An 18,911-nucleotide genomic window follows, 5' to 3' on the forward strand; every position below is an offset into this window, starting at 1 on the left:
GGCTGACAGATTGTAGTTCTCAATGAACTACGAGGGTGCGGGTGAGCGTCCTTGTAGTCCATTGAGCTACCAGGACTTCAGTAGCTGACTGCCCTTATTGGAGGTATGGGCAGACAGCTGTGTGGACAGTCTGCAGGATCCTGATACTGCACCCGCAAACTGCTGATCACAGGGGCAATGCTTTATTACAGGCTCCCAAGAAAGGAAAAATAAGCACACACTTTTTTTTTTTTTTTTCCTTTTAAAGTTTAATTGCAAAATCTTAACAGCTGATAATATTTACACACATTTTCATAGTGCTTGTGGTTCCAGCTGAGTCATACGGCTGTAGTAAAAACAATAAAGTGAGACGATCCAATTTTTTGTCTACATTAGAGAATATGATCGGATCAGAAAGCATACAGCAATGGGTAACAAAGCTAGAAAAGGTTTAGATTTTTATATTGTGTGAGCCTGGATGACGAAGAATAACGCAACACATTTTTCAAAATAAAAATCTGTAAATGACGATCGGTACTAAATATTTTTACAGAAAATGGCTTGTACTAGTTTTTTTTTATGGAAATCGGAATGATGATGTCCCCTCAAAGATGTTCAGCATGAAAGAGTTTTTAGCTCTTTTGACTTATTTATCAATAGAGGTACTCATTGATTGTTGGCCCTCAGTTCATTATCTTCCATCAAAGAAATGCCTGGATCCTTATGTGAAAGAGCTTAGTTAAGATGAAAGGATAAGGGGAGCTAATTGGAGCACTAAAAAGTATCCATGTCCGCTCTCACACAAACAAGTAGCCCTCTTCACCACTGCTACAGACTGAGCAGCACTCCCACACCATGCATCACATAAGCAAGTAGAAACTGGTCATCTTTCTTCTGAAAATCATCTTGTACTGAACATCCATTAGAACTTGCCCTCAATTCCCTGCAGAGCTTTTGGTTGTGCTGCTTTTGTTATAAAAGGCCTATTCACTTTAAAGCCCTAGTATTGCAGATTCTGTGTATCATGCGCATCAGTAATATATAGAACAACTGCAAACTGGTTCATTGAAGTTACATGGGATTGCATCCTAAACACAACACAGTATGCAGTTTGTCTCTCTTGGGCACACTAAAAACAGTCCTTGGGTGCTTTATGTTGGCATCGTCTTTATTTGAACAGGTGTACGTTCACCTGCTGTCTTCCCGGGCTAGCTCAGAAGGGTAGCTTCAAACACAAATATTGTGTCCTGCTTTTGTTTTTGGGGAGGGGGAGTTTAAATAACCCGCACACGGCCTGTACTGGGCTGAATTACTCCTTGGGATCCACTTGCGCACTTTGTTTGGTTTACAGTAATATGGCAGGAGCCACCATCTAATTTTAAAAAGTATTCTGCATCTTTTTTGAGAGCTTAGCTTTGTATTGCTCAGAAAGATTCAAAAGTTTTTTTTTTTTTTTTTTCTTTTTCTAACTTCCTCCTTTCTGTCTTTCCCAGTTCTGGAAGATTTGCCCAATGGAAAACCTGCTGGCCCAACTTGAGGGTGATTCCCGGCCTGTATGTCGGCGCATTGTCAATCTGCTGTTTAACTCTTTCTTTCCTGTCAATGAGCCAGAGGAAGTCTGGTGTGAGCGGTGTGTAGCGCTTATACAAATGAACCCAGGGGCTTGCCGGAAGTTTTATCAGTATGCCTATGTACACACGGCCCCCACTAATATTGGTAAGTATGATCCACTGTAATGTTTTGCCGTGTGTTTTTAAGAGTTGCTGCTTGCATGCTCATGCCCTTCCTCGGATCAGTCAGAACACATCTGTTCAGTTCAGATATGTTCTGACTGATCTGAAGAAGGGCGTGAGCATGGAAGCCCGAAACTGATATCTTTGAATAACCTTGAATACTTTTTGGTATGTAACCTTTATTGAAGAAATTTGAAAAATAAGCAAACAATTTTTAAGTGCAACAACTCTTGAACTTTATTCATATATGCAAGGTCGGTGGGAAGACCCGTTTGCTGGCACTTATTACAAACCGGGTGCAGTTCTCCTCCACTTTATAGTGTACGTATATAAAATTATTAATGTTTGAGAGCAAAATTATGAACACAACACTTATGTGTTGGGCCCTATTTGTCATGAGTTGAAAGCAAAAATCTTCTACTTTTTCTATATACACAAAAGGCCTATTTCTCTCAAATATTATGCACAGATCTGTCTAAATCTGTTAGTGAGCGCCTCTCCTTTGCCGAGATAATCCATCCACCTCACAGGTGTGGCATATCAAAATGCTGATTAGACAGCATGATTATTGTACAGGTGTGCCTTAGGCTGGTCACAATAAAAGGCCACTCTAAAATGTGCAGTTTTACTGTATTGGGGGGTCCAAAAACTAGTCAGTATCTAGTGTGACCATCATTTGCCTCACACAGTGCATCTCCTTCGCATAGAGTTGATCAGGTTGTTGATTGTGGCCTGTGGAATGTTGGTCCATTCCTTATCAATGGCTGTGCGAAGTTGCTGGATATTGTCGGGGAACTGGAACATGCTGTATATTACGCCGATCCAGAGCATCCCAAACATGCTCAATGGTTGATCTGTCTGGTGAGTATGCTGGCCATGCAAGGACTGGGATTTTTTCAGCTTTGAGGAGTTGTGTACAGATCCTTGCAACATGGGGCCGTGCGTTATCATGCTGCAACATGAGGTGATGGTCGTGGATGAATGACACAACAATGGGCCTCGGGATCTCGTCACAGTATTCCTGTGCTTTCAAAATGCCATCCATAAAATGCGCCTGTGTTCATTGTCTATAGCATACACCTGCCTATACCATAAGCCCAATGCCACCATGGGCCACTCGATTCACAATGTTGACACCCATGCGATGCCATACATGCTGTCTGCCATCTGCCCTGTACAGTGAAAACCGGGATTCATCCATGAAAAGAACACCTCTCCAAAGTGCCAGACGCTATTGAATGTGAGCATTTGCCAACTCAAGTCAGTTACGACGACAAACTGCAGTCAGGTCGAGACCCTGATGAGAACTTACTTGAGATGTTTTTTTTTGGCGGTTTGTGCAGAAATTCTTTGGTTATGCAAACGATTGTTGCAGCAGCTGTCCGGGTGTCTGGTCTTGGACGATCTTGGAGGTGAAGATGCTGGATGTGGAGTCTGGGCTGAGTGTTTACACAGTGGTCTGCGTTTGTGAGGCCGGTTGGATGTATGCCAAATTCTCAAATGCATTGAAGACATCTTTTGGTGGACATTCTGCGGTCAGCAGGCCAATTGCACGCTCCCTCAAAACTTGCTACATCTGTGGCATTGTGCTGTGTGATAAAACTGCACATTTTAATGTAGTGGCCTTTTTATTGTGGCCAGCCTAAGGCACACCTGTAAAATAATCGTCAGCAACTTGATATGCCACACCTGTGAGGGGGATGCATTATCTCAGCAAAGAAGTGCTCACTAACAGATTTGAGAGCCATATTTAAGAAAAATATGCCTTATGTGTACATAGAATGTATAGTGGAATATCCGCACATTTATGTGTACATAGAAAAAGACGTAAATCTTTAAGTGATAAATGGGGGGGCAAACACAAAAGTGTTGCGTTTTTATTATTTTGCTTGGGGTGTGTGTGTATTAGATTGATATAGATGGATCTCTCAAAAGGTAATTTATTTCAGTAATTCAATTCAAATAGTTGAACTCATATTTTAGATAAGATGAGTTACACACCGAGTGATATATTTTGAGCGTTTATTTCTTTTAATTTAGATGATTACAGCTGCGAAAACCCCAAATGATTATCTCAAAATTAGACTATTACATAAGACCAATAAAGGATTTGTAATACAAAAATGTTGGCTTGCTGAAAAGTGTGCACTCAGTACTTGGTCGGGGCTCCTTTTGCATGAATTATTGCATCAATGCGGCGTGCATGGAGTTAGTTTCTGCCTCCTATTTTTATCAGGAATATATGTTCTGTCCTTTTTAACCGACTGTGTGTTGATCAGAATGAGCTCTACCCCCCTTCTTTTGTTTTTTTTTTTTTTTTGCCAGGATGTAATTTGTGTGTGTGTGTGTGTGTTTACTAGCAGTCAACTGCTTCATTGGACTCTGTCATCCAGATGGTCCCTGTAAAGGGTGGAACCAGCTTCTCATTCAGATTGCTGAGCTGAAGGCAGTCCCCACTTTTGTTGTTCTTTGTGGGCATGTTCTGTTTCGTTTCTGATGCTCCACTTTTGGATGCCTGACAGTCATTTAATTCCTGTGTCCCTCAATAGAAGATGCATTTTTTTTTTTATTATCCCGTTGTAAATCCAATTCTTGCGTTCATAGAGGACAGAACCCGCCTTCTATACTCTTGGTAGGTGGGTAAGCCAGGTTAGCACTGTGTCGTCTTTTTAAATTGAACATGTTACACCTGCAGCTAAACTGATGCTCACTCTACGGCGCTGTCTGAATGCCTGTCTGCAGAGGACGGTTCGCAGTGAAAATGAGGAGAATGAAGACAACAATGAAAATGAGGAGACTGACAAGAAGAATAAAAGTGTAAGTAGGATTTCTCTAAACGGATACCATCACCAAGCAAATGTTTTCGAAACGTTCTTCCACTTGATATTTTGGCTAATTTATACATTTATTGCTATTCCAACAAAATCAAACCATGCTTAATGGAACAAATGGTAGTTTAGACTGGACTTCTTTCAGAATCTGCGTAGAGCAGTTGCAAGCACAACCTGAAAGTTAGTCACTATTCTAAGAGGTTTTTCAGTTGCTTTATTTTTTATTTCTTCCATCCTTGTACCCACAATTTGGAGAGTGCCAGTGTCCTGTAAGTATACTACCCTTTTTTCTGCTTCTTAAAAGCCATGCTCCTTTTTACTGCCTGCAACCCACCTGGTGAATGAAATTCTAATAAGCTAAGTCTCCTACATGGCAGCCATGCACCCGAGTCTTGAGCTTTTTACGCTCAGCATGTTGAACTGTTTTACTTGGCCCTTTAAAGGACTTCTTTCTCAAATAAGATTGTATATTCCTATGCTGATGGCTGTATGCAGTGTTTTTTTTTGCTTTTGTTTTGGATAGAATGGAGATGTATTCGAACACTGTTCAGTTTTTATTGCGGTCTTTGTCCCCTTTAGGGGAGATTCATCCTCTCTTTTTGCCCTGTTTACAATTATTGAAAGCAAAAGTAAATCCCACACTTTAGGTTTTCCCCATCAAAATAATAGAGGGGAAATCTTCCAATAGGGTATACTAGTTCTGGTGACCTAGGGGCCCCCAAAAGATTGCAAAACAAAAGAACAGATTCTTCTGGACAGCCGCACACCGAATAAAAATTGCCTTTTATTGTAAAAACCAAAAAATCCAAAAACGGCACTACAAGTCACAGCACACCAGTAAAGCTGATGCGTTTCGCACTATATTAGTGTTTAGTCAAAAGATGCCATCTGCAGAGCTTCCCTCTCACTTCCTGGTTGGCTATGGGACAGGATGTGTAGGGAAATCCCTCAATGGGAGATAACCCTGCACTGCCTGTTTGCTTACAGTAATTGCCTTTTTATTCTCCTGGCCTAAGGCTCCTTTCACACGGGTTAGTCCATTTGACAGGCTCAGCAGTGATCGATCCACTGATCCCCGATGAGCAGGCGGATGGAAGGTCCGTCTCCACTCACTGTGGTGCTTTTATGGGGAGATCGGATGAAAACGGGCCACCTGTCTGTTTTCATCCGATCCACCAGACGGATGAAAAAAAATAGGGTCACCATCCGTCAGGATTTGGCAGATCGTATCGCAGCGGGTGTCGGTAGACATGTTGCCGCTGATATCCGCTGCCCTTTGGGGTGAATGGAGTGTCCGATCAGGCCCACCTGAAAAATTGACAGGCGGACTTGATTGGAAAGCCTGTGTGAAAGGCCCCTAAAGGAACTTTTTGACACCAAGAAAGACATTGAAGGGGGCAGTCATGGCTCCCTTTATGGCTAAAATGGAGAGAGTGTGGTGTTTGCAGGATCCCCAGGTAAAAATAAAGGGGAGAAAAGATGTAGGGATTGCATTGGCATCCTTTTTTGGTATTGTACCAAAATGAATATGAAATTTCCCGGCGTCCATAGCTGCTCTTGGAATAATGGGTGCTTGTACTGGTTGATTCTAGGTCCTGGAAAATGTGTTGGCCAAAGAAGATGCAACATCTATGGCTAGTTTATTGGAGATTATCATAATTTTGTGGAGAAGTATCAGAAAACCTCTGGAACAAAATGAGGAGGCTAAAAACTACACCATCAGCAAATTTGCCTCTGTTCTGCCAGAGTATTTCAGAGTATTTAAGGTAAGGATGAAAATTTCAAGATTACTCCTTAATTTGAACTGAATTAAAGCACCACACCTGGTTCCGTATTACTTTTTCTTATGTCTATTAGTGTTTGTAGTAATATTTGCTATGCACTAGCTACTAATTTTGTGTACCATAGATGCATATACATGGAATTCCATAAATGCTTCTGTAACGGAATCGCTTCCCACACCCTGCTTGAGTGCTTCCATCATGTACCACTTCCTCCAGTCTGAATATAGATATTATTGCCACATATTAATACCAATAACTAGGCAAAGCGGTTTGAACAAAGGCACACAGATATACACTCAAAGGGCAACTCCCCTTCTTTGCATAATGAAACAGGGCAGGGAAGACCTTTACCTCTACCAGTAGCATGATACATGTGTATTCAAACTTCTCATTAGTAGACTGTCTTTGGGAGGGGCTGCTGGAGAAATCCCCCCCCCCCCCATTAAAACCGGGCTCGGTGTTGGCAAGGCAGTGGTAAAAATATATGTTTTTGTTTTTTAAAAACCTTACTGAATCCAAGAGACAACATTTATGATCATGATCCAATGTTCTTGGATCAGCTTCCAGATTTTTTTTTTGTGGTTTGTTCTTAAAACATAACATACTTGCTTGTGGAACCTTCATATACTCAGCTGTGTATCTATTCAATCCCAACTGCAGGATGATCGCTGTACCGTACCATTAGTAATCCTGGCTTCCTTCATGCACCCATCAACCATCCCGACATTCAGGTAGGCTTCTCTTTCATTCTCGGCCGCCATCATACTAACCAATCTGGTGCAAGAAGTCATGATGGCAAAATCTTTTTTTTGTTTGTCTGCAAAAGCTTTTAAAATCAGTTTTTATTGAAAATTATAATAAGATTTTGTTTGAAGTTGGTATGGCTGTGTAATGTTCTGTATTGAATTCTCACATAATCACAGTATGCTGGGTACTTGTATATTCACCATGGTAAAAGTAAAATTTGTCATTTTGATACATTGCCTTTCTCAAACCTGTCATAAAGGAACATGAGTTTTATAGAACAACTCGATACGATCATATTTTTTTTTTTTTTTTTTTTTTTTTAATTATTCATTATTTCAATTTTTTTGCAGTATGCAAAATTACACCACATTAGAGGGGAAAACCCCAAATGTATAGTCATAGGCAAACAAGACCTAATGAGAGGGAGAAATCCGTACGTATACAAATGAACAGGTTTCCCCTGTAGCAAAAAAATCTTCCAAGCAGGAAAGCATTCCATTCTATAGGTGATTGGTTGCAGGGAACACACAGCCAGTCGAGGTGAGGGGCCTAAGAATGCAAATTGCCACTTAAATACATTGCCTAGTTTTGACCTTTCACTGCCAGGTCCGTACGCCGTATAGACCTACAGAACTACCTGCAGGTGGCCAATTCCATACGCCGTATGGAGCTACATTCCTCCTTTGTTTAGAAGCTCATGGTCGCTTCAGTGACTATAATCTTATTTCAGAAATGTTCAGCAGACTCTGCAGAACAAAACAATATCTCTTAGTGGTTGCTTCCTCCCCTCCCGCACTACCTATACTGTCCTCTTCCTATTACATCTATCCCCCCCCCCAGCACTCATTTTCACCCCCAGCATCAGCACAACCCGCCAGCACAGATCTTCGTGGATCCATTGCAATTGCTGGCTCTCTCCGGTGCCACTCCTGCCAGAAATTGCTCAGTTGCGCTTCCTTTTGGCAGCTGCTGCCCGGGAGATCGGCGAGTACAGTGTGTCAGGATGGAGAGCTGGAGCTGGAGGGTCCGATCAGGTCAGTCAGAAAAACGTGTTTATCAGCCCTTTTTCTTTCTTAGGCAAACATAGCAAGCGTTCAGTACCGATCACTCCTTTATTCTGCTGTCACGTGGTATTGTTTACTATGCCGCCATTTATGAATGGGAGCCCCTATTCAGAGGCTTCCATCCAAGTATTGCAGCTGAGCCTGCCGAGAAAGGGACTGAACTCTTTTTAGTCCCTTTCTCTGTCTAATGTGTTTTTTGTTTTTTAGAGGGTATAGATCCCTGATTTCTCTCCAAAGACCCCCCCCCCCCCCCAATTAAAATTAAATATCAAAGCAAGGCCCGTTTCACACAGACACTTCCATGAGAGTCCACTTGTTCAGCGGGTCTGCTAATCCCCCCCCCCCCCACGCGGATGACAGGTCCGTTTCCACTCCACTCCACTCTGCTGTGCAGAGAACAGACACTGTCCCACTCTCCTCTGTGGGACCATACGTCCTTTTTTTGCAGGCAGGATCAAATGGCGGCCGATGTCGCCGGCCATATCATGACTGAAATCCACCGCTACATAGGGGAGACCGGAGGGTCCGATCAGGTTCGTCAGAAAAACTGATAGGTGGACCCTGATCGGACAGCCTAAGGGTAAAATTAAACATGTGTCTAAATCACTGCAACTGCATGCAGAATACCTGTGTATACCAGTGCAGGTAAACTCAGCCCTCCATGGGCGCACACTTTGGCCCACCTCACTGAACGAGGATTTAGCAGGAGTTGTATAAGTTAGTGTGTGTGTGTGTGTGTGTGTGTGTGTGTGTGTGTGTGTGTGTGTTTTCAGCTAGTGTAATTATGTGCATTCTCCTATAACATGCTGAAATCAGATTGAAGGGTTTGAGGTGATGTAATGTGTAATAGGACGAGGCAAAGGAGAGTAGGTGACATTTTTGTGTTAAAAAATAATAGTAGTAGTGAAAGTCCGTAGAATTTCTTACTCTGAACAGTTGTATTTGTTTTCCAACTTGTGTGCTGTTTCACTTTTTTCATACTTTGTCCATTTCTTCATCCAATATCTCTTAGCTGTTCTGTGTTGTCCAAGCTGAGGCATTTAACTAACGAGGCTGAAGAGAGAAAATACTCTGCACTTATCGACTGCTTGTGTCGCTGGGGACAAGTGGGTCACCTACTGGAGCTGGTAATAGACCAGCTTTCGGAGGCTTTGCCAGAGAAGAAGGTAATTATGTGCTATCTGCACATGGCGCAATAAATAATGGATCATTTCACACAATCGATCACGCAAGAAACCATAATTTGTCGATATTGAATTCATGTAGCTTTTCTGCAAGGGTCGATCATTCCTTATTTATGACAACATACATTTATTGACTGAATCCCATGCAATCTATTTTTGAAAGAAACAATACTTTTATCAGAATGGTCAATAATACTGAATCTGTCTTTAGTGAATGGTCAGCAAAACGGTCTTTATGACTTGAGCCAGCCCTAATCTCGGCCGTTTCATTGGGAACCAGATAAGGATGTATCTGATCGATCAACTTGGGTTCAACCAGCCTGCTGGGATTTTACATGCAACTTTTTTTTTGTTTTTGTTTTTTATTGCAACCTGTTTTATCCGCTAGCAATAAGCACCCCCCCCCCCCCCCCCACAGTCCTCCACAGTAATGATACACCGAGAAGGGGGCAAGCGGACATCTTGTTACACTCACCAGAGTTTTGCATCTGTTATTTTTAACTGGAAACTGAGCTTGTATGGTTAAATACAGTACAGTAAAACCTTGGTTTGAGAAGTGTGGTACTAATAAATAGTTGTGGAACAAATCATTTGCGTTTCCATTATTTTTTATGGAAAAATTTGCTTTGATATACAAGTGCTTTGGATTACAAGCATGCTTCCAGGAACAAATTTTGCTCGCAATCCAAGGTTTTACTGTATTTGGAAATCCAACGGACTGTTTAGATGTGAAATTTTAAAAGCGGCGGCAAACCTGCTGACCTCACAGGTTTTCTAATGTGACAAAACACCTCCGATTTTAAAATTCAACTTGTAAACAGTCCGTGCGGCTTTCCAAATACTGTATTTGACCCCTTCCTACCTAGCGTACGCACATGTGCGTCCTCGGCTTTAGGGGGTTATACCAGGATGATGCCCGCAGCTGCAGGCATCATCCCGGTATCGGTTTTTAGAGCGGGTGATTGGCTTTCCAGGGGTAACAACTGATACGGCTAAAAGCCGATTGGGTTGTTATCCCGGAGGAGGGGACATCCCGTCACTCTGACCGCCTCCCACCGGGAGACCCGATCCGCGACTTCCACCGGCTAGAGACAGACTGGAACTAAGCCGTAAACGGCCGAGTTCCAATCTCCTGAATGTACGGAAGCAAAGTCACTTCCGGTTTACTCGGCTGCCAATGACGCCAGATTTAAAAAAATATACAGTATTCAGGATCAACGTTTTTGGCGATCTGAATACTTTGAAGTGCAAAGGAGGGATTTAAAATCTTTTAAACCCCCGATCTCGCCATAAAGAATACCTGTCACCACCTATTACTGTCACAAGGGATGGTTACATTCCTTGTAACAGCAATAAAAATCATACATTTTTTTATTTTATTTTTAAAACGCAGTTTAATAATAGAAAAAAAAATGTTTTAAATCGCGCCCGCATACGTAAATGTTGTTCAAATCACACATGTGAGGTATCGCCAGAGTGAGAGCAATAATTCTAGCACTAGACCTCCTCTAACTCTAACCTGGTAACCTTTAAAAAAAATTGAAACGTCGCCTATGGAGATATTTAGGTACCATAGTTTGTCGCCATTCCACGAGTGCGTGCAATTATAAAGCGTGACATGTTTGGTATCTATTTACTCAACGTTACCTCTTTCACATTATACCAAAAAATTGGGCTAACTTTGCTGTTTCGTTTTTTTTTTTTTTTTTTTAATTCATGAAAGTGTCCTTTTTGCCAAAAAGGTGCATTTAAAACACTGCTGCACAATTACCGTGTGACATAAAATATTGCAACAATCGCCATTTTATTCCCTAGATTCTCTGCTAAAATAAATATACCGTATTTTCCGGCGTATAAGACGACCCCCTAATTTTCCAGGAAAAATTTTGATTTTGGGATATACTCGCCGTATAAGACTACCCCCTTCCTTCTAGTCTTTCTGGAAGCTGAGGGGTAGCCAGAACCGCTGACAGAAACAGGCTTTTTCAAATCTCACTGTGCCGTTACATTCCTCACTGTGCCATTACATTACATGCCCAGACTGTGCCATTACATTACATGCCCAGACTGTGCCATTACATTACATGCCCAGACTGTGCCATTACATTACATGCCCAGACTGTGCCATTACATGCCCCCACATTGCCACTGTGCCATTACATGCCCCCACATTGCCACTGTGCCATTACATGCCCCCACATTGCCACTGTGCCATTACATGCCTGAACTTGTTGCGCGCCCCCCCCCCCCCCCCCCCCCATTGCAATAACACTCACTTTTTTTTTCCAGCGGTGACAGTCCCCCATGCTGCAAGCGTGAATGATTTCAAAGCCGCGCCTTCACTTCAGAGTGTTCTGTGATAGGCGGCACACAAATCTTCCCAGCAGCGCCTCTGTTCTGTTTCCGCCTATCACGGACGTCTTCTCATCTTGTCCGAGGATGAGAAGGCATCTGTGATAGGAGGAACACAGAACAGAGGCGCTGCTGGGAAGATTTTTGTTCCTCCTATCACAGAACACTCTGAAGAGAAGGCGCGGCTTTGAAATCATTCACGCTCGCGCTCGCCGTATGGAGACTGTCACCGCTGGGAAAAAAAAAGTGAGTACTGAGACCGTACCCGGCGTATAAGACGACCCCCGACTTTGGATGCATGTTTTTGCATCCAGAAAGTCGTCTTAGACGCCGGAAAATACGGTATATTATTATAGAAAATGTTTGGGAATTCTATGTAATTTTCTAGCGAAAAATACGGATTTTAACTTGTAAACGCCAAATGTCAGAAATAAGCATAGTCATGAAAGGGTTAAGCATATAAGCTCCGTTTCGTGTTAAAAATAACTGTGAAATGCAAAACTCCGGTGGGTGTAAAAAGATGTCTGCTTGCCCCCTTCTCAGTGTATCATTACTGTGGAGGATTGACGGGTGTAGCAAGATGGCGGTGAGGGAATGTCACTTCCACTACCTCTTCTTTCCTTTCCTTTCCTTTCCTTTCCTTTTATCCTTCTTTCCTTTCTTTTTAATTTTGTATCTTGACGATTGCATTAATAATGCACTATGGAAACATCTGCTAATTTTATTTATTCCTTTCTTGTAGAAAAAGAAAGAGAAGACGCGTAAAGTGCGCATCCAGGATAATATGGACCGCAAACCAGACTTGGCTCTTAAATATATTGAATATCTTATGACCCAAAAAATTAACAGAGAATATCTTCTGGCTGCACAACCAAACAAGCTAAATAACCTTTTTAAACAGCTGGGTCTGGTCAAAGTAAGCACCAAGTTTATTCATTGTTGGTTTCTCTTGTGTAACTATGTTTGGAAAGTTTTGTCTTTTGCATGTGCTAAGCCTTGCGCAGCTATACCAAATTCTCTGTGCCAGCCCACGGCCTGTTTGCCCTCGGGCCACGAAGGCTGCACTGTGAGGTCTGGTGGCGGCGGGCGAGCAGAGAGATGACGTCTCTTTTTTGTTTTTCTCATTGCTTGCTACAAAACCGAAGCTTAGAATAGCTGTGAAGGGTTATGCCTGGGTGGGGGTTTGCGCAGTGTCCAATAATCTGAAGGTGGTAGAAAACCCAAGTAGTCATGTATATGAACTCCTTTGTGTCCTGTTATGTGCTCCCATAAAAGGATTTTACAGGTAATCCAAAAATTCAAATTTATGCTTTTTCATGAACTCAAATTTTGTGTTGTGTAATACAAAGTCAAAGATTATGTAGTGACTTTTCCTGGGGCCTCGACACGAATGGTATGTGCAGAACCTCATTCCAGGGTAACATTTAGGCCTCATGCACGCTGGACTTTAAAATAACGTTATAAAAACGCCAGTAGCTTTACAGTGGTTTTTTTTTTTTTTTTTTTTTTAGCTTTTTGCAATAGCGTTTTTCCGCTTTGGTGTGTTTTTTTTTTGAAGAGCTCTAAAGGATACGTTTACCTTTTGGAAATTATGTTACATGTTCCACCCATTTTTAGGGTGGAACATGTATCCTGTTCCCACTTGCTGTTACCTCCTTTTCCCTGTGACAACGGTATGGGGAAGAATTTCCCATACTAGCTGTCACTTTTTGAAAACTGTGTTGCTGTTAGAAGCTTTCCTTCATCTAATAGCTAAAAATGTTTTATTAGTTTTGCATCTCTTTGGAGAGCTTACATATGTTGGTAATTGGTCTTTTCTTCCCCCATCGCAAATGGGGCAAGGTATCGCATTTCTTAAAGCGGAGTTCCACCAATTAAAAAGTTGGCACCTACAAAAAGTGTAGCTGCTGACTTTTAATAATTGGACTCTCGCCTGTCCCAGGGTCCAGAAATGTGGGCTAACGAATCCCCACTCCCCTCCCCCCTCCTCTCTGCCGCACCGGCATCATTACTGTGGGCACCCGGCTGTGGCTTCACAGCCGGGCACGCACTGCAAATGTGCAAGGCACGCTGTGATTGGCTGGGCAATTTTCTGGGACCTGTGATGTGTCCCAGAAGATTGCAGGGAGGGAGGGGGGAGAGGTGACCTTCTGGCACCCCAGGAGGAAGTGAGAGCTGCATGCCTCTAAAAAGAGGGTATCCGCTCCCCAAAAAAAAATTACATGTTAAATGGGGCATGTCAGGGGGGTCACGATCACTTAAAGCGGAAGTTCCATTTTTGGGTGGAACTCCACTTTAAGATGCAGAGTATGTATGAGATAAAGCGGAGTTCCACCCAAAAGTGGAACTTCAGCTTATCTGATTCCCCCCTCCGCATTTGGCACTTTTCAGGGGGGAGTGGGTACCCGTTTTTGACAGGTCCCCTGTCCCCACATCTGGAAGACTGGGCCTCGGCGAAGTACGTCAGTGGCTCGGCCCTCCCCTTCTACCGGGCCAATGAGAGAGCTTGGCGTGCGTTATTAATGTGCAGTAGGGACCCGGCTGTGAAGCTGCAAGGCTACACTGCCAGGTTTCCTTGCCCGTAATGGTGACGGTAGCACCCAACATCAACAGGCAGTTAAGTCAGCAGCTACAGTTATATAAATGTATATAATATAGTAAATATTATTTGATTTAGATGATAGGTAAGGTTATAAGGTATATGGTTGTACACCTCCAGGGTTTGTAATGGAATGCCATCTTGGCTGTGTATAGAGCCTGTGTTGTATTTCAGTAGCTCCTCAGTGAAGGGAGGGGGAGTTTGGCTGAAATTTTGTTCAATACATTTGTCACTAGAGTTTGTGGGAACAAAAAACACAAAATAACTTTAAACCAGGCCATTTTAGGAGAAGGTGGGGGCTGAATTTTGTAGTAAAAGTAGTGGGCAAAGAACTTTAGGGTCAGACTTCTAGACACATGGTGCTCCGCCAAGATGGCCGTGACATTCATTCACACAGCTCTGTGTGTGAAGGATCTACAAGTCCCGACATCCTTTGTGACTGTTGGCTTGTAATTCTCGAACTACAACGGCACTGTGGTAGTTTGAGTCTTCCTCTCAGCATAGAACTGCCTGCTAATACAAGACATGCAATGCATCAGTCATGCAATGCTTTCCAGGCTTCTAAAAGAAATAAAAAAAAATAACTTTTTTGCAGATTAAAAAAAAAGAGTGCATTTACTATAATAATAATAATAATAATAATTTTTTTTTTTTTTTGAGCCTGGGAAGCATTGCACCAGCGATAAGCAAATCGCTTTTGCCATGCAGGTGAACTTATCCATTTAAAGAACCTCTGCATAAGAAGATTCATAGTTCCCTTAAATTTTAATTGGTGCACACTGAATTAAGTGTTTGTAATGCAAAATATTTAACATCGTACAAAAAAAGAAATATAAACTTTAAAAAAATCTTCAAATTTACTTTGCTTTTTTGCTTCAGTTGTATATGTATTATTATACTCCTGGTAGAAATTATGGTTTGCTTTGCATTTTCAGGAGGTTCTGTGTTCCTTTTTGAAGCCGTCTGAAGGAGTAACTCCTATTCTTAGTCAAGAAGCGTCCATAATGGCTTTTAGTCTTTACTGCAGGCTCGGTATTCACCTCCAATCCCAGGTAATGGTCCTGAGAAATCTCCTATTTGGTTTGTGCGTAAGGATGTATAGCAATTAAAATTTTTATTCTCCAAAGATTAAGATCAACAATAGTTTTAAAATATGAGCGCTTGTTACATTGCAATCCCATTATGGCATGGAAACCGCGATAACACTGATACAGGCAGGTATTGACTTGTATTCAATCATTTCCTTAATGTTGATCCTGCCAAGAAGTGCCCCTGCAGGCAGGATCAACATTGAGCTCATATTTTAAACCATTGTTGATCTTAATCTTTGGAGAATAAAAAAAAAAAAAAAATGTATATTGACATTTTGTTTGATATGTACTTTTGCTGCATGTAGTGCTGGTTCACACTGGGGCAACACGACTTCCAGTGCGACCTTACAAGGCAACTTGGAGACGACTTGAGTGCGACTTCAGCGCTACATGGAGCGACTTCAAGTCGCCTCCAGGACAGGCAACTTTGCCAGTGGCTAATCACATAATAATCTGCTCTGTGGAAGGGAGGGGTTTGCCTTGGAAAACTTTTTTTTCACTTCCTGGAAAGTTGCTTCAGTTAAGACAGGGGATCTGACTTGGAGGCAACTTCCCTTGAAATCAATGGGTACATGTCGTCTAGAAGTAGTACAAGAACTTTTTCTGAAGTCGAAGCAACTTCAGTAGTGTGCTTTAAGACGGCTCTCATTCACTTCCATGTAATTTGTCATGTCGCGCAACTTGGGGCAGAACCAATTTTTTTTTCTTTTTGCATTAATATTTGGGGAGTAAAAAACAAGGGGGGAACTAATGCGCAAACCAGCCTAACCCGGGAAAAAATATATATAGTGGTACAAATAAATTAAAAGTTACAATCAAGCAGCAGCCACAACTAATAGTGCTCACGCACTGACAGCATATGATAGACAGGGGGATGTAGTGGCGCTTGCAAATACTAAAAACCGACAATAATTTAAAACAATAAAATATTCTAAACAATGATTCCTAAAGTATGAGAGTGAGTCCGTCCTCTACTGGGGTAAAAATGTGTAACACTCGAGGTCTATGCCCAAAGAATACCATCCAACATCAATAATTAGATGTGGAAGGAACTGCGAGTGAATAAATAATGAAATCCAATGGATAAAAGTGCCTGACTGGCCGCACAGTGTACATGGGATAATAATCCTTTTTTAAAAAATATGTGTCATAAATCCTTAAAGTGCTTGATGAAAAACAAGTGCAAAGTGCTAATAATTAAAACAATAATAGCAGTGAGTGAAAGCTCCAGCTCTCCTGGAAAGTAGTGGTTAATTACTAATTAGCAAACACATGCAGGAAAAAGCAACAACTGAAAAGAAGTCCAAAAATGCAAGTGTCCTAAAAACCTAAACGGTTCAATCATAAAACTGTTGTTTTTCTGTGCAATGAAAAAGATATAATAATATAATAATAAAATAAAAAAAAAAAAAAAAAAAAAAATCATAAATAATAGTCCAAAAACAGATAGTACAATATCACTGCAGGATTAGTGATAGTGAATAAAACTATATCCAGTGCACAATCAAGTGATAATGAAATATTAAAAATAAAGTCCAAAGTGCAAAGTGCATCTGTGCTCCATTCAACAATTCAGATGATCAGTGGTTAATTCAGTGAAGACTTGTTACATTGTGCTCATTCAATGAAGACTTGTTACATTGTGCTCATATGTCTGTGAATCAAACCAGCCCGATTTTCCTCAGTGTGGGGATTATTTTTACCAGCCTCTTACCTTCTTGAGGCTTTTACCAAGCCTGTAACAGGAGCTGCTCTGCAGTCACATAAATACAATCCAGGATCCAAAGACGGCTCACACTCCTCCCCATTCAGGCTCTCAAAAAGAAACACAGGAATGCCTCCATAGCATAAAACCACAGGATATCAGTTTAATAAAGAAAAACTAATACACTCACAAACATTGCTGTGTTAAACAGCGTGTGTACAATCGAGTGTCACCGCTCTGCGGCCGCAAAGCAGGTGACTTCACCAGCAAGCCCTCTGTGTCCTCCTCACGCGTATCGCGACAGCCCTACGTCGCTTAATCATAGGATAGCTATCCTATGATTAAGCGACGTAGGGCTGTCGCGATACGCGTGAGGAGGACACAGAGGGCTTGCTGGTGAAGTCACCTGCTTTGCGGCCGCAGAGCGGTGACACTCGATTGTACACACGCTGTTTAACACAGCAATGTTTGTGAGTGTATTCGTTTTTCTTTATTAAACTGATATCCTGTGGTTTTATGCTATGGAGGCATTCCTGTGTTTCTTTTTGAGAGCCTGAATGGGGAGGAGTGTGAGCCGTCTTTGGATCCTGGATTGTATTTATGTGACTGCAGAGCAGCTCCTGTTACAGGCTTGGTAAAAGCCTCAAGAAGGTAAGAGGCTGGTAAAAATAATCCCCACACTGAGGAAAATCGGGCTGGTTTGATTCACAGACATATGAGCACAATGTAACAAGTCTTCATTGAATGAGCACAATGTAACAAGTCTTCACTGAATTAACCACTGATCATCTGAATTGTTGAATGGAGCACAGATGCACTTTGCACTTTGGACTTTATTTTTAATATTTCATTATCACTTGATTGTGCACTGGATATAGTTTTATTCACTATCACTAATCCTGCAGTGATATTGTACTATCTGTTTTTGGACTATTATTTATGATTTTTTTTTTTTTTTTTTTTTATTTTATTATTATATTATTATATCTTTTTCATTGCACAGAAAAACAACAGTTTTATGATTGAACCGTTTAGGTTTTTAGGACACTTGCATTTTTGGACTTCTTTTCAGTTGTTGCTTTTTCCTGCATGTGTTTGCTAATTAGTAATTAACCACTACTTTCCAGGAGAGCTGGAGCTTTCATTCACTGCTATTATTGTTTTAATTATTAGCACTTTGCACTTGTTTTTCATCAAGCACTTTAAGGATTTATGACACATATTTTTTAAAAAAGGATTATTATCCCATGTACACTGTGCGGCCAGTCAGGCACTTTTATCCATTGGATTTCATTATTTATTCACTCGCAGTTCCTTCCACATCTAATTATTGATGTTGGATGGTATTCTTTGGGCATAGACCTCGAGTGTTACACATTTTTACCCCAGTAGAGGACGGACTCACTCTCATACTTTAGGAATCATTGTTTAGAATATTTTATTGTTTTAAATTATTGTCGGTTTTTAGTATTTGCAAGCGCCACTACATCCCCCTGTCTACAATATTTGGGGAGTGCTGCATCTTTCTATCTCTATGTGGGTTTCCATCTCTAGGACAGTAGGTTCGATGGGCTCCAATGGCATAGTTCATACCAGTGCAGTGCATTCCGGTGCTATTCAGTTCCAGAAAAAACATGCTGCTTTTATTTTATTTAAAGTGGGGTTCCCCCGTTTTTTTTTTTTTTTTCTCTTTTCTTTTTTTTTTTCTTTTTTTTTTTTTTAGTCAGCAGCTACAAATACGGCAGCTGCTGACTTTTAAAAAATAGACACTTACCTGTCCAGCGCGCCCGCGATGTCAGCAGCCGAGGCTGAGCAATTGCTCGGTCCTCGGCTGCTTCCGCC

At 41.5% G+C, this 18,911-nt stretch overlaps 1 protein-coding gene across 1 annotated transcript in view; it reads left to right on the top strand.

Moving 5' to 3' along the window:
• NCAPG2 (non-SMC condensin II complex subunit G2) overlaps positions 1-18,911 on the top strand; it is an 85,869-nt gene that overhangs the window by 38,297 nt on the left and 28,661 nt on the right. Inside the window, exons 14-20 of the mRNA XM_040352694.1 lie at positions 1,473-1,695; positions 4,408-4,529; positions 6,136-6,309; positions 6,988-7,058; positions 9,151-9,304; positions 12,417-12,590; positions 15,209-15,325. Of these exons, the coding sequence (XP_040208628.1) occupies positions 1,473-1,695; positions 4,408-4,529; positions 6,136-6,309; positions 6,988-7,058; positions 9,151-9,304; positions 12,417-12,590; positions 15,209-15,325 (1,035 nt within the window). The remainder of the gene's footprint in view (positions 1-1,472; positions 1,696-4,407; positions 4,530-6,135; positions 6,310-6,987; positions 7,059-9,150; positions 9,305-12,416; positions 12,591-15,208; positions 15,326-18,911) is intronic.

Source organism: Rana temporaria, chromosome 5, assembly GCF_905171775.1.
Source record: "Rana temporaria chromosome 5, aRanTem1.1, whole genome shotgun sequence".
NCBI classification, from domain to species: Eukaryota; Metazoa; Chordata; class Amphibia; order Anura; family Ranidae; genus Rana; species Rana temporaria.